The 16,239-nt window shown below is 41.7% G+C and overlaps 1 protein-coding gene across 1 annotated transcript in view; it reads right to left on the bottom strand.

Annotated features, from left to right (window-relative positions):
• Window positions 1–7,065: 7,065 nt before the first annotated feature.
• The window catches only part of LOC120518969 (coiled-coil domain-containing protein 170-like), a 133,001-nt gene continuing 123,827 nt past the window's right edge, over window positions 7,066–16,239 (bottom strand). Inside the window, exons 11-13 of the mRNA XM_039742016.1 lie at window positions 9,863–10,105; window positions 9,257–9,493; window positions 7,066–7,452 (exon numbers count right to left, since the gene is read on the bottom strand). Coding sequence (XP_039597950.1) covers window positions 7,189–7,452; window positions 9,257–9,493; window positions 9,863–10,105 — 744 coding nt within the window. The 3' untranslated portion in view covers window positions 7,066–7,188. The remainder of the gene's footprint in view (window positions 7,453–9,256; window positions 9,494–9,862; window positions 10,106–16,239) is intronic.

Below are 16,239 nucleotides of genomic sequence, written 5' to 3'. Positions count from 1 at the left end.
ATCAAGGTCCATTATCCATTGAGAGGACGGAAACAAGGGCATAAGAGAGACCTCGATGGTATCTTCCGTATATGAAATTACATGGCCATTCCATTACGGTCAAAGGCTTCACATATAAAAATGTGAAATGTGAAGCCCTTCCTAGCAAGAGAACTAAAAACGATCCACCGTTTGAAGTATGGAATGCCTTCTCAGTGTAGTGTTTGACTCTAATCTATAAGGACCTTACATGTTGTTAGGTAAAATGAGGACCCCAGGGAAACGGCAGCAGATGCATTTCCTGTACCTCACCTCCATAACTTTGGAAAGATATTTGAGCCCGTGAAACAGGTAAATTACGAGTTCAAGTCTTGCTTTTCCCAATTAGCTGTACTTCAATTCCAGGCCTCAAATGTCATTTTTAAGCACTGAGCAATGTAAAAGAAAGTTCAAGCCGGGTCTCTTCTAGGGAGGGTTTTAATGGCCACATTCAAACTCCACATCGGTATTTGGTTTCCAGATAAGAATCATTACAGTGAATTTTATTTATTCAAAAACATAAAAAAGAGGTCTGGGTAGAGTTAGCGAGCGGGCGAGCCTCATAGCACTAATGGCTTCTTTGTTTTATTTCTTCATTTAACGTTAAGATGATTTACGGCAAACAAGTGCTTATTCCTTTGTGAGGGTGATGAGGTGGAACAGAGTGGTGTGAAGTCTTGCCATCACTGGAAGAAAGACCTTAGCATTTGTCCCGATGACTTAACCGTTTCCTGAAGAATCGCTGGCAGGGCGCTCTGCCCCCAAACCCTTTGACATGCGATCTCCCATTCCATTGGGGTGGGGCCACCCCGCATTTACTAGCGCCCAAATGCTTGACATCGTCTGAGGTCATACATCTTGGACGACCAAAGGGGGCAAGTTTATGACTAAAGGTGGGGGGAGCCAGACGACAATAATTTTACGCCAGAGAAGTTAAAAGTAACAATTCTTACCTCACACACACCACAGAAGAAAAGAAAAAAATAAATTACAAGATGGACTTCATATTTTTATGATTTGTTGCTTGAGCCATGGTCATAAAGGAAGAAGCTAAAGTGAGAATCTGGGGGATTCCAGGATCAAGCACGTGGGAGACAATCTGTCCATTCAAGTCTCAGTTTTAGGGTTGATGACTGAGTAGAAGACTTGAGCCCATCCCGGCAGCATTAACTTGGAATCAACCTCACGTGGATTTGCTTCGCTATAATGAGTTCCTTGTCATGTAGGTAGCTGGTCAACCAAACATGTCCCATCCACCTTAATGCAGTCATTTAGGGTCTACAGTTTGTCATCTGCTAAGCTGGGAAGGCAGGATGGCGTATAGTAAGATGGGCCTGTAGCAGATTGATGGTGTTGGCTCCTCTCCCCCTTGACTCTTACAACACATATAAAATACATGTGTTGAATTGAAATTGAAACAGATGTCTAACACTAATTATTACATACATTTTTCTCTGAAAAGCAGCCATAATGAGGAGGGGAAACCCTTAAAAGCCTCTCATAGTAGCCTGGGGTTCTTACAGTTGGTCAGTGTGCTTCAAATAAATTTTCAACTGTTCTGAGGCTTCTGTAGTATGAATATAATAATGTCTATTTTAATGTTTTAGGCGGATACTTTAGTGGTGGTGGTGGCATTGGTAAGGGTGGGAGTGAAATACCACACTTCACACACCCGCCCCCCTCACAATCCAAAGCCTTGGGAAGGCTCAAACACTGAACTATAAAGCACAATCCCCACCAATGAATCACTGAAGTTGATTGTTTCCTTATATCATTTAAGACGTGTACTCGCTAGTCACCTCTATTTGGCACCATGAACAAAAGGCAGTAAGCCTATTTTATGTCTCCCTTCAGGATGTATCATAAATTTATAAAGTTGCCTCTCTTCGCATTGTTGCCTCATGGCGCCATCTTATTCTCCCATAAAAAGCAAATAATCTAAAAGGCTTCTCTTCACAAAAACAGCACTTTGTTGACCCCTGCTGGCTGGGGACAGCATGACAGGCCATTCTGGCATATTGAGATCACTGCTGGGTGCTCGCTTGTGAAGCTAGCAGCAGGGTATGGAAAGTATGGAGTCCATCAGATTAGACAGCAAGGTATGAATGGAAGAAGAAGATGAAGAAGCACATTTCCAGTGCACCTATACTGAAAGGCGGGCAGCCTTTAACAATGCTCAGTCAGGGCCTTTTATTTCTTTCTTTTCTACAGCATTCGCATGATTCTTGCTGAAAGTCCGCGCTCTATTTAATTTACACTGGATATTCACTCATGGAGCTCCGCTTGTACAAGCTCCTCATTTCCCAGAAAACATGGAATAGTAAATGTTTTATTAGGTTGTTCTCAGTAATTTTCTTATCAGCATTCTATTTGAGCAGCTAGGGGTTCCAAATTAATCTCTTTCTCTGTCGACTCACCCTCTGCCAAGGAGTAGATGTCCTGCGGGGATAACAAGCCTACTTTCTGTTTACTGGAGAAATTGCGTGCTTTTAGTGCTTGGGGCCTGCATATGTAAAGCATATTTTTTTTCAGAAGATGTTTACTTGCTTATTGTCTGGGAGGGAGGTGGGTTGCAGGTAGATGTACTGAATGTGAATGCCTAGTGGGTTGAGAACACACTGTGGGGTAAATGAGCTTCCTGCATTAGTTTAAGTCCTAAATTGTTTGGCCTGTTTTGAGGAGCCAAGAAAATATGGAAACCCACAGGAGATGAGACCCAAATGTGTATTAAAAGTGGGTGCTTCCTCATAGGTGGGGTTTCCAGGTTAATTGAGAAATCAGTACCGCCAAACAAGTTGACCAGGCAATGGCTAGAAGGTGAAACCACACCAAATTAAGCTTACAGCCTTCGACATGGTTCGTCCACCCCATGCAGGGCACCTAAACATCATTAAGTGGGTTTGATGATGCGAAGAAGAAGCGTAACTCACTTGCATTTTGTCCTGAGATCTTCACGTGTGATGACAATGTTGTCATGTAACACTTGTTCCTTGTGAGTCACTTTGGATGAAAGTGTCTGCTGAGCAAATAAACGCAAAAGCAAATAATGATGGATGGGTGGATCACTGAATGGAAAATGGGCTTTGGCAAAGGGTGTGTTTCGCTGGTATGGTATAAGACATGGAGTGGGGTGGTGCTGCCGCCACACAGTTCCAGGTTAGTGTCTGTTTGAATGTTCTTCATGTGTTTGTGTGAATTTTTTGAGGGATTTTTATATTTCTTCCCACATTCCTGTGCTGTGCAGGTTAGATTAACAGGTAACTGTTCAAGTATGTGTACCCTGTGAATGACTGGCACCCTGTCTAGGGTTGATTACTACCATGTGCCGAGGATCTTTGGGTCTTGCTGATCCAAAAAAATGTATAAAACAAGTTTGCATGTTAATGCGGCCCCAGGACCCAAATAATGAGTTTGGCAACTTTACCTACCAGGTGTCACGCATGTGTTGTCAAGAGTCCAAGTATGGGCCAAGAGCAGGCACTGCCGCTAATTGTGTTGTTGTCCTTTGCATCCACAGTGCTGAGAAAACCCCCCAGTGATGGCAACTGACTCCGCCCCTTCCTGTCTCAAGACCAGTTGACTGGAAGGAGGCGTCACTCATTTACTGGAGGAGACGGAACTCCTGCAATCACAATGAAAGAACCAGAAAGAAGCTTTGGAAGGCAGCGTCTTTATTTGTTAGAACACCAGAGGGCAATATTTTTGCTTGCACTCTCGCCATCAAGCACTTTTTCATTTTGTTTTTCCAAGTAAGCGGGGAGAGCCGGTTTGGCACCCCAACATTTAGCTTGTCTTTTGACCTGAAATTCCCATGGACAAACCACAAATGTATCGAATTTAATGTGATTTGTAAATCGCTATAGTGAATCAACTAAATAATAGTCCACACACTTTTTTATTGGGAGCAGCTGGTAGAAAATACTGTGAAGTCATTACAGGTGTTTGCTTTCAGGGCATCCATGTCACTTCATCTCACTTAGATCCCAATTTTGCCTTAAGGCAGTCACATAACTTGGCTCAGATGTCAAAACCTGCTTGGTTTATCAGTCACTTAAGAGAAAACAAACCCCTAATGGTGAAGAAGATTGCATAGCTTTTTTCCAGTATGCTGTCGAAGGCAATGCAAATTTGACTAATGAACGCAACAGAGCAGCAACACTTTATTTGAATTTCAAATTGATGTTGAAATACGAGTACATCTTACAGATGCACCGGGACACATCATCAATGATATCTCTTGGGGTTACTGGGCAGCCAGGGATGATCACTTTGCAACCCCTCTCAGGACTACCCAAAGAAGACATCAATCGATTGTAACTAGTGCAGAATGTAGCTGCCAGTATCTTAACTAGGAAAAGAAACTCCAAGCACATCTCTCGAGTTCTGATGTCACTACACTGGTTACCTGTGTCACTTAGAATTGACTTTAAAATACTGCTTATGGTTTACAAAGCCTTAAATAATCTCGCGCCATCCTATATTTCAGAATGTCTCTCACCTTACACTCCAAATCATAATCTTGATCTTCAAATGAGAGTCTGCTTATAATTCCAAGAGCTAAACTTAAAAGAAGTGGTGAGGCGGCCTTCTGCTGTTATGCACCTAAAATCTGGAATAGCTTACCGAAAAAAATTCACCAGGCTAATAAGGTGGAGCACTTTAAAAAACTGCCAAAAACTCATTCATGGCTTCCTAATAGCTTCATTTTAGTTTAACCCTGATATTCTGTATATACATTTAACTCTTTGAAGGCTGAATATTTTTATGGTTTCACACATAAGTGAACATAAAACATCTGTTGCTGTGTGCTGTGGTCGCTGTTGGCGCATGTTCGGCATCTCTGGCAGCAGTGGCTGGATGTGGGCACCTCGATGGTCAGCAGGAATGCATGGTGGGCCAGCTGCCTGGCTATCTTGGCACAGCAGGTGGGTGGTGGTGGCGGAGGTAGTGTGACACAATATGGTTTGTACCTCTTGTCATCATAAGTGGTGGTTCTCCCAGGCAAACGCTGCTGTAGGCACATCAGCTACACAAAAGTGTTCAGTGCCACAATCAGCTGGCGACCGATCAGACGATGCTGATACCTCACTTTCATTTTCGATATCCATCCCCAGATCACTTGCATCAAACTCGGAGTCCGACAAGTCAGAGTCCTATTCAACAAAATTCCGTAAAATGTCCACAGAGTATTTTGCTTTGCATATTCGCTTTGGTGTCTCACCACATGTCGATGCCATTTTTGAGGTTGTCTGCTCTTCGCTACTCATTCACATGCAGGAAATCGAGGTTGAATCAACAAAGCTATGTAACTTTATCTCTAGCAAAGAGAGTCAAACTAAAATGTAAAGGTAAGTTTTGTTGCAGTTTAATGCTGATTACCGTCCTCTACTCCTGAATTTTGACAAAAGTCGACATCAGCCCTGAAAGAGTTAATTAGCATTATCATTCATGGTGGCTCCAAAATACTTACTAACCCCTTCTTTCTCTGCTGTTCTTTTTTTGGTTTTCTGTGGTGGTGATCTGCACCACTACTACCCGATCAAAGCACTGTGCAGTCCCTACATTGATGGATTGAAAGCCAGAGGTCCACATGACCGTCATCATCAAGTTCTTCCATGTGAACCCTGAAAACCATGAGGACTGATTGAGATCATTTATGTTAGGTAGAATGCCTGGGTGGTCTTGTGGCCTCAGAAACCCTGCAGATTTTTTTTTTCTCCAGCCGTCTGCAATTTTCTTTGTTTTTTTCCTGTCCTCCCTGGCCATCGGACCTTACTTTTATTCTATGTTAATTAGTATTGCCTAATTTTATTTTTATATTTTGACTTTTTTTTCTATTTCTTCACCGTGTAAAGCACTTTGAGCTATATCATTTGTATGAAAATGTAGTATGTAAATAAATATTGTTGTTGACAGTCCCCAAACTGCATCCCATAAGCTATGGTCCACGGATCCCTCCTCTTTTTCCAGAGTCATCTTGAGGCTCTTTCTGAGGTTTCTGTGATGGCTCTGGTTGCTCTCCTTTTTTGTAACCCTGTCATGCCTTGCAGAGTGAAGGCTCTGAAGAGTGAATGGCTGGCAAAACCCCTACAATGCACTTCCACTGGTGGGAAACGAGCGCGCCATTCTTGTCTCCAGCACTGCTCCAGAAGGTCCGTGCACTTTTCATACTTCCTTTCATATGAATCCTCCATATGATCCTCCAAGAGCACAGTGAGTTCTATGATTACTAGTTGTGTCATGTCTTCTGACCGTGCAACTATATCTGGTCATTGCAACATTATTGTGATGTACGTAAGGAACTTAATGGATTTACCATTAGCTGCCAGCCTTGCGCAGAATGAACTACGTAGGTCTGCCTGTAATTTGGACTGTTAAAGGGTGCTGTTCACCTGCCCTCCTGCTAGGGGGGCGATAATGCTTGCTGACGAGGATGGTTAAGGAATCCATATCCGCCACTACTTTTAGCAGCTGGTTTTGTCGCCAACAATAGTGACTGTCTTCCACAACTTTTGGGCAGCTGCTGAGGATATGCTGCGATTTTACATTCTGTATTCATGATAAGATTCCCCGAAATGCACTCATCTTAACAATATGCACACCTCTGCTTTCCACTAGCATTTGAAAAGCATTAAAAGACACAACATGCATGCCACTTGTAAGAACAGTAATTATAATAGTGTGTTTCAGTCTGTATATAGAGTACCTGGTGGGATTCCATATACTGTATAATTCAAGCTTGTAGGCAAAATGAACAAAGTGAGGGGAAAGAGAGTGCTGGGGTCCTTCTACTGGCCCTTCACCCACTCATCTAAGACAGGAATGCCCCTTGCTTTGAGGGTGGACTGTAGCATCCCTGAATTAGCCTCATTTACGTGGCTGACCTGACACCTTCACCCATTGCCATTTACATCTGAACAGGGAAAGATTTCCATTACGTTTGGTTTGGTTGAATTAATTTTTTTTTTCTGTGGCTTTTGCCAAAAGATATAACTTCTAATGGAAAATCTTAATGAGACAGCATACTTTTGCAATTTGTTTTTGAGCGATTTTTTTAATGATGTACAACTTTCCGCACACAAATTTTGAATGAAATGCTCTGCCAGAATTCTTTCTTTTTTTTAAATTTTTACTGCAGGATTTAATGTGATTAGGTTATCTTGCTCCATTTTACCACTTTGTTGATCGGTTAGCTTTGCCACTTCTCTTTTCTGCAGCCACATGCTGAACTTTGACTTTGTCGGACAGTTTTTCTCCATAGTCAGCCTTGAAATTGTAGAATGGAGATGTTAGAACACCGTCACTTTTATTGGACAGGTTTCCTCGAGCCTTGAGCAAGATCTTCATCTGGGAAATGACTTCATGGTCCGGGACCGACATCGTGTTGATATCGAAGCCAAGCAGATGGAGAACTAATTCTCTGAAATCCACCAGCTAACAAAAGAAAAACACAGAAAAGGCTTATGTGAGTGATAAAGCAGTGACTACATTGAAAAAAACCCCAAACATCTCAGGCTTCTTTTGAGAATGCACTAAATTCACTTAATTCAGAAGTTAACATGCACCACCTAGGGGTTTTACCTCATGTTTTCCTGCAGAAAAGAGATAACAGAGTTTCTGGTAAAGCAGGAGGTCTATGTTGTCCAGCAAACAATATCAAAAACGTCCATTAAAAAAAAAATCTCACATTACATCTCCCAAACACGTGTGTTTTTACTAAAATATTCTTAAACAAACCACGTCTCGAAAACGCTGTCATGAACAAGGATGATAAGCACTCAGGAATGCTTGAGCATTTGAAATGAAGACCCGTCTCTCCTCCTCATTCATTGGTCAGGAGTCCAGCCCAGTAGCAGTTTACTCACTGGCTAACATTGTGCTTCATGTGATACCAGCAGACAGTGTGCACAGCGAGACATGTGAACTGCAGATTAAAAGTTAGCAAAAAGCAAGTGAAGACTTTGCCTCACACTTGTGAGTATCCAAAATGCTTCTACAATCAGAAGGTCAGTTCACCTATGGATGCTTGCAGACTTGCACTAAATAAACCTGCCATACTCCACTTGTGGACATGAATATTGTCACGCTTGTGTTACAAAGTTGCACAGGTTCATTCAGGGCTTTCAAGAAACAGAAACTTTATTTGAATACAACATAATAAAGAATAAAGCAGAGGATGTCTGGTTAAAAAGAAGCAAGGCAGTGAGACACTAGAACAGCCTCTATGCGGTCTTTTAAATGTTCGAAGCTCCGCGCAAGATGCAGAACATGCGTCACAGCAGCAAGCAGCAGGCTAGCACCTGATCCGCAAAGAGGAGATGAAAAGCTGTGTTTGTTTCCCATTGTATCACTGTTTAAGAGGGGGTTTCGGAGGAATGGCCACATCCTCTTGGGGCCGCGTTCACCGTCTTCACAATATAAATGAAACGGCAGGAGGTGGGTGTTCAGTTCAAATGCTAAGTTGCATCTGAGTGTGTTCCTTTTCCGTTCGGGGAGATGATTTATGTATCAATATTTCAGCGAAAATAAATATGTCTCGAACATTGTGAGCATCCATCTAGACGACTTGACATGTGGATTATGGGATATGAGTAACATAAAATTTTTTTCACAGGCCTTTTTGATATTGTTTGCTGTTTTGCTGCATTGGTCAACATAGACACCTATTATTTCAGTAACGTTATCTTCGTTTGGCATGAAAACATGTGATTAAATTTCTGTTGTTGGCCATCACTGCAAGCTACACAGGGAAAGTAACAACTTTTTTTTAAAATTTACGTTAGATCCTTAGCACCGTGAACCACTGGGACAAAACTGTCCACAAATAAAGTTCTGTTATGAGTCGTCTTGAGTGGCTGCCATGTGGACACCTACACTGGGTGATTTCATCGCCTCTAACTACAGCACTCCTCGGCACTCCTTAGATTGCACAGTTAGTTAGTCCATTAAATTAATCAGAGGCAGACCGTCAGGTTTCTGTATCTTTTTATCAAGTGCCAACACTTCCGTCTCAAATCCAGCACATCCCCAGGGCTGTGTTTTATCTGACGAGCTGAACTAAAGCAGGAATGTGGCAATTAAAACTTGATATAAACATGAAGTAAGTCAAGATTAATGACTATCGGTTTAGTAATTTTTCTCTGTTCAAGTGACCACATAGTTTTTTTTTAGCTTTCTCAGATGTTCCAGCTCTTAAAGCCAGCACTTATTGTAGTTACGGAGCTAGACTGCCCCTTACCTTCTTCTCTCTCTTGGCCACCTCTTCCAGGGCTCTTTTAACAGTCCTCAGCTCATTGGTCATGGCCTCTATCATGAAGTGTGCCCTCTCCTTCTCCTCCTTGTCCTCTGAATCTCTGTGGTCGAGCTCTGCCTTCATGGTCACCACCTTCTGGGCTGCTTTGTCTTTGATCTTTTCAGTTGCTGCTAAGGCTCGTTGGAGCTCCTCAATGGTCTTGTTCTTTTCCAGAGTCTTTACCTGTTTCAGAGAAACTATTAGCCTGATCTGTAACTCAACCATTAAACCCAGTTCCCACACTGGGGACACCTGCCTGTTTTAATCTTATTTATTTAAAAAGACCTACTCCGACTGATTGATTCAAGCTAAAGTAAACCTCAGGTTCCCCTCACATACTCGGGCAGACTCACTCACACTGACCTAGCACACATATCTATTGGGCACTGCAGAAAAGGCAAAGTCCCAGGAGAAGATTCCACAGAGACACATGGAGACCATGCAAACGTCTTACAGATATAATAAGTAAAATTAACTGTACATGCAGTAGCACCTTCTGCCTCCAGTATAGCTGCTCCTTGTCCACAAAGTGTGCAACCCTTCGATTCTCACCTCAAGATTTTTCACTTCTGACAACTTTGACTTCAGAGCCTGGTTAGAATATTTGGCCTCACTCAGCTGGTCCTGCAACTTTTCAATTTTCTTCTCCAGTTTCTGAATGACCTCCGACTTTTCCTTCTTGTCTTTCATCATCAGCGACTGGCTCTCCTTTAGGCCTTCCAGCTGCTTAATTTTCTTTTGCAGATTTTCAATTTCCGCCTTCTTGTTATCTAGTTTTTCTTTTTGGGAGGAAACCTGTTACAGAGAAAAAAAGAAAACTATGAATACTTCAGAAGGTGGGCAGCCTTTGTAAAAAAAAAAAAAAAATCTCAGTCTCTCACAACAACTCTGCCCTGCCAGCCAGCCTGTCTGCCTGCAGGCCAGTCAAATGTTTGCTTCTCTTCTCATCCAGCTCCACATTCAACTGTGGGGAAGGTGTGGACACTGACTTGTCATTTTCCTGGCAATAACAGGTGACCCCTGTGTCTGCAAGTTGTCACAGAAAGAAGACAGTTTGGTGTCCCCATTCTGACCCCTCAGCAGGGTGAAGGAAGTGATCACTGAGAGGTAAAAGAAGATTTCTTTCACTCTCCCTGGTGGTCCATCAGATTGTTTAACTAAACACAATGGAGTGAACCAAGTGGATAAACAGGTAAGGTAAGGTAACCAGCTTAATTTAAGCATACTAAGAAGGGGTGCCCAGCTACAAAGGGGCACCAGTAAGAGCAAGGGAGTAACAGGTTGTGGGCAAAAGCATTCAGTGTTCTTCAGGGGCTGGCCCTTTGTCTAGCAGGCAAGAGATTGTAAAATGTCCTGACCTGAGAGTGGCAGCACATGGTCACTACCTGGGGAAAGTGGGTCCAGGCAGGGCCAGTGTCACCATTAATTTGGCCACAGATCATAAGTGGGGGGGACCAAGCGCACAGTCAGTTGGTGCACTAATAAGCTTGGCCTAGGGTGCAAAATAACCACACCAGCACTGGGGCCAGGTAGTCCATTGTAGGATGAGTCAAGGAGGACTGGCAGCATGAGAGTACTCTCCCAACTATTCTTGACCCTTTATGGGAATGGACAGCTGGAAACCTGCTTTGGAGAACCAGCACTTTAAGGACATCTGATAGTTGAGGGTGATAGGAGCTCCTAACCGGAGTGTGGTCTCCTTGTAGCAACTTTGTGGTTGCCACTGACCTTGGGTGTGATGTCAGGTGTTGGGCAGAAGTGACTGTAAAAGAGAGCTGGAGGCAAAGACTCATCTCAGAAGAGTAGAAAACAAGAATCATAAGAGTGAGAGCGTGATGGGGGGTCAGAAACAGGGTGCTTTGAGGTGGGAGAAACATACGTAGTAGTAAAGCCGCTCTGTAGATTCCAGAGAAACATGTACAATTTTGTTTGTAAAAAGCAAAGGAATAAACATAAATTTTTATCTTCCTGTAACATAATGCAAACAAAGTTCTGATATGGCACATTAAACAAAATATTTATGTTATTATGGCAACCCCTTACTGTATCGCAGAATGACACAGAATGTTCACACAATATGTTCTATGTTAGTTCCCAAAACTGACATTTATTACATTCACAATTAAAATCAGAGAGTCAAATAACATTAAGAATTTTTAGTTGATTATCTTTCATTTGGGTTGGAATATAAACAAGAATTTAATTTGCTATTACCATTCTCAAAGAAGCTGAAACTATAAATATAAAAAATACCATTTTCTTCATGTAGTAAAATATACAAACGCCTGTCACATTTTTTAGTTTTTATTGCAATGAACATGACAAAATATAACATTTCTATCAGTTCGAAAGGAATCAATTAAAAAAGGTATTACTCGTTTAATTTTTAACAGCATGCTTAATTATCGGAATAAAGTGAAAAACTAAAGAAAAAGTTATAAGCTACCTTCATAGTTGACTGACTTGCACATAAAACATTTTCTTTTTATTTCCTACACCAGGGCGGTCCACATGGATCTGATGGTGAAAGTCGCATGGATTTCCTAAGTCTACTCATTATGTCTTCAAAGTTTGGCCCTGAGCTTTCTGTTTGCGCATTGTAAAGCTGAATTTAATGCAGCAGTAAAAACTGGTCAATAAAACAGTCACCAAAATAACAGATTTTTGAATCATTCAGCTTGTTCCATTCCAAAGTAATAGCAAATTAAAATTTCAGAAACAGAATAACTGTTCCCATTTTTAATTTAGGAATAAGTGCCAGTGACACAGAAACTTCAAGCGAGTTCAGAAATTCTAGTAAATGTTCTCTTTGTTATCTGTTGCAGCGTCAATTGATTTATATTCACTTGAAACTCCAGGAATTTTTTTACTACATCAGCTTTGATTAATATTATGTCTTTATTGTAGATTTTTAAGATATATTGTGATTTGAAAGTAAAGAAATGAGAAGAACATATTGTAGCATTGGCACGGTGCACCACAATGGATTGATTCTCTGCTCTTTACATGGCTCTTTGAGGTGGCTCACTATCCTTAAAAGGACTGCTTGTATTTTGCCGCACTATTTGGAAAAGCATGCGACTTTGCAGGCTCGCCATTTATATAAGCATCCTTGCCCATGCTAATGTAAAGGCAGCTCATACTTGGGTGGCTCAATCCCTGGCTGATGTAGCTTGTTAGCATTGTTATGTAGCCCTCCCACTGACATCGCTGTCCCCAGTGACCACTTCCAACTTCTTGCAGTGGTGCACAAACTCATTGAAATGGCAGCGTGGTCTTCTCTCTTGCTTCAGTCCTGCCGCTGGTGACGAGCATACATCAGCAGGGTTCGTGAGCGCTCTGTTGTCAAATGGTACAGCTGGGATGTTGAGTGTTGCGCTGTCGTGCAGTTCAGCCGAGGCATTCAATGCTGGCCAGTTGTAAGCAAGCAGGAGATGTGTGGAGATGCAGATGAACTGTGTTCCAGATCTGGATCTCAGCTTTGAGATTCTCCCTCCAACCCTTCTGAAGAGCCAAGCAGGTCCGTTTTAGATCTCCAAGGCACTTGGTGCTCTACTAAGTTGGACTGTAGGTCTTTTCATCCCTCTTCTAACAGCAATGTAGTGTCGGCACCGAGCACCACAATGCTGTATACATGGCTCTTTGAGGAGGCTCACTATCTTTAAAAGAACTGTTCACCTGCTCCCACACTAGTTGGCAAAGTATGTGACTTTGCAGGCTTGCCATTTATATAGGTGCCCCTGCCACTGGTGAGGTAATACCAGCTCACACTTGCGTGACTCATCCCTGGCTGATGTAACTTGGCCACGTCATTACAATATATTCTTATCCTAAAGTAGGCTGTTTCTCCTATGATAAAAGATGGTCTTCATTTCATAAAAAATAGATGACCTTTGAGGCTAGATGAGTATTTCAAAAACAACCAACTGACAAAGGTTACATTTGCTTTAACTTTATTCCTTATTAACTATACTATTACTTGTGAAAATGTACATATTTCAGTCAGGCATATGCATTTGTATTTTTGAGTATACATACTAATTCAGAGAATCAAGTCACATTAAGACTTTCCAGTTGATAATCTTTCATTTGGGCTGTGATGGTGGGCTAGTGCAGGCTCAGTGTGGGCAAACATATTGGCACTATATGGGCAGTCAACAATGGCCCAACTGGGATTTACACATCAGAGCAACTTTTGCTCCAGTTTGGACAAAGAGACAGGGAGCCCAAATTCAGTCATAAACCTGAAAAATACCTTACTGGTACATCCATCCATTTTCTATTCCTGCTTGGGTAGGAACAACCCATGAACATGGCACTACCCCATCACAGAGACAACACACCCACACACACAGGGCCAGTTTAGTACCACCAGTCCACCTAACCCTCATGATTTTGGACTGTGGGAGAAAACCAACATGGACTCAGGGTAAGCACACAGGCTCCATATAGAGAGGACCAACGACTTGAACCCTGGCTTCCTTGCTGCAAGGGTGAGGTGGCCATGCTGCTACCATGCCTCTCCTTCCTGGTTCTTGAAATTTAGCTAGTTTAGCTATTTTGTTTATCAATTAGAGTATATGTAATTATGATGATTTGCAATTTATTAATTAAAATGAAAATGAATTAAAAACACAATCCCAATGTAGCTTTAAACAACACATTTTTAAAAAATCCAAAGTGTTTTTTGTATCTTTTGGTTCTAGTCCAGCTTTTTCATTTTTGTGGTTTTACTAGCCTGAACACGAGAACATTACCAGTAATACATTTAAAAAATGGGCATTTTTAGCCAATATACAAATGATTCTTTTTGAAGTTGTTCAAAGCTGTTCAAATTCTTATTTAGACTTTGTGACCACAAGGGGGCGCAACTGAGTCTAAAACCTCAGGCACAATAGTAGTCAGCACAGTCCCGGGTTCAAATAAAGGATTTTATTTCCACATGTGGAAACGCAATCAAACCACAATATAAACAAGTGACTCTCCTTCTTTCCTTCTTTCTCTCTTTCCACTCCTCTGGTTGATTGTTGCCTGATTCATTCAGATGAGACTCCATTTAAGCTGGAGAGGGGAATGCTTCTAGTGCCACCCAGGTACCCCAACAACACCATTTAACAGCACCCAGGGACCCCGACAGGGCTGCACTTCTGGATTCCATGCTGATGTCCAAACTCGGATCACAGCCACCCATCATACTTCTCCTGGCCTCCGGCTTCCACTGGTTCATCCAATATTTGCCTCTGGATGGGCAAGAGGTTGTTTCGTTGTCCAGTTGGAGTGCTTGTTTGTCATCAATGGTACTTACAACTTCTATAATCCAAATTGTTATCCCAGGGACAGCAGTAATTCACAGCGTTGCTTACAGTTTGAAAACACTGAAGAGCAGGAAGCTCTAGGGGTAGTGATAACATCGCTCCAGCATAACCGAGCCATCAGTGGGCCAGCGAGGAACTTGGACTAATGCATTTTGGTAACTTTGCTAAGGAGCCCCTTGTAGTAGCCGCCATGCTGGGCCAGTGCAGTATTGAATTTTCCCAAACCCACACTGTCCCTTGTCTGCCCACTGGGGGGCACTGTGTGCATGTTTCCTGGGTGGTTGACATCCTGACAAAAATATCATGAAGGCCTAACAACTGAACGTTGAAAATGTGACTTTACTCGTCTTCAATGGGCTCAAAGTGCACTCACAGAGCACAGTCTTCCTGGATATTTTTACTAAATTATAAATCAATCATGATTATTTATTTTGGAGTTGCACCTACTACATGCAAATGCTCACAGTCCATTACATTTATTTGTAAGATTTCTGTTGAACAAGTTGGAACTTGAGGGTGGACCACTACACTACTGCTTCAAGAGACCCCATCCTGGTTTTGACCCCTGCACCAGTCATGGCCGCTGTGGCGTTTGGCTTTTCTCCCTGTGTCTGTCTGGGGGTGCCCCAGTTTTCTTCCTGTATCCTTGAAGACTTGTTAATGGTAACTCCTAAATAGCCGGGTGAGTGTGTGCCCGAGTGAGTGCTGCAATCGATTATGGGTGTGTGTATTTGCAATTGGAACATCGTGCTGGTCCAGGAGGATATAAACATGTTTTTTTTCTTCAATAATAAAGAAGTTTTCCAGCATTCATTATAAAAGGATAAGACAACCTCTGATTTTCCAAAGCTCACCGTTAAGTTTTAACAAATGACCACACCTGCCTAACCAGCCATGATTTGTAGAAAATACTCCTTTTATTAACAGCAAATTTTGATTATAAAATTGTTAAAAATTGTTATTTTTACTAATCTACTATTCACATGAGAAAATTGTGTGGCTGTTAATAAAAAGTATGCATTCTGAATAAAAAGTATTTGTTAATGAAACTCTAACAGTTAGTACATTTGGAAACAAAATCCACCTGGCCTAACGAACTTTATGCAAACTTCAAGTTGCATTTTCACAATAAATTTTTAAAGCAAAAAAGTATGCTAAATAAATGGGTACAATCCAAAGCACAAAGCATATTTAAAATTTTCAAACCAAAATAACCATTAGGATACTGAAACAATTTTGACACAAACAAGCCGTTCATCCTAATAAAGTTTGTCAATCCTGTTCACCTCATTCAATGAAGAGTGAAGAGCAGAATGGCAGAATTGCCAAGGCTTGTACTGTATGTAGTTCCAATAAAATACACAAGAATGTAAGTCAAAATGGAGCTACATTTAACTGCTTTTGAAAAATTTCGAACAACCTTAGGTGCTTCTACTGGAAGGCTAGACGTCTGTCTATGTGTTAATGGGCACCTAGCCTGCCTTGTGCCAGTGCTGCTCTAACAGACGGTGCTCACCGGTGGACATCTGTTGATGTACTTTTGTTCTAGCTTAATTCACTTTTATATTTCCTTCACATTTTTATATCATCCATATAGTTTTATCAGCCACAAGA

The sequence above is a fragment of the Polypterus senegalus genome, chromosome 18, assembly GCF_016835505.1.
Source record: "Polypterus senegalus isolate Bchr_013 chromosome 18, ASM1683550v1, whole genome shotgun sequence".
NCBI lineage: Eukaryota > Metazoa > Chordata > Cladistia > Polypteriformes > Polypteridae > Polypterus > Polypterus senegalus.
This window is presented reverse-complemented; position numbering and strand designations above follow the sequence as displayed.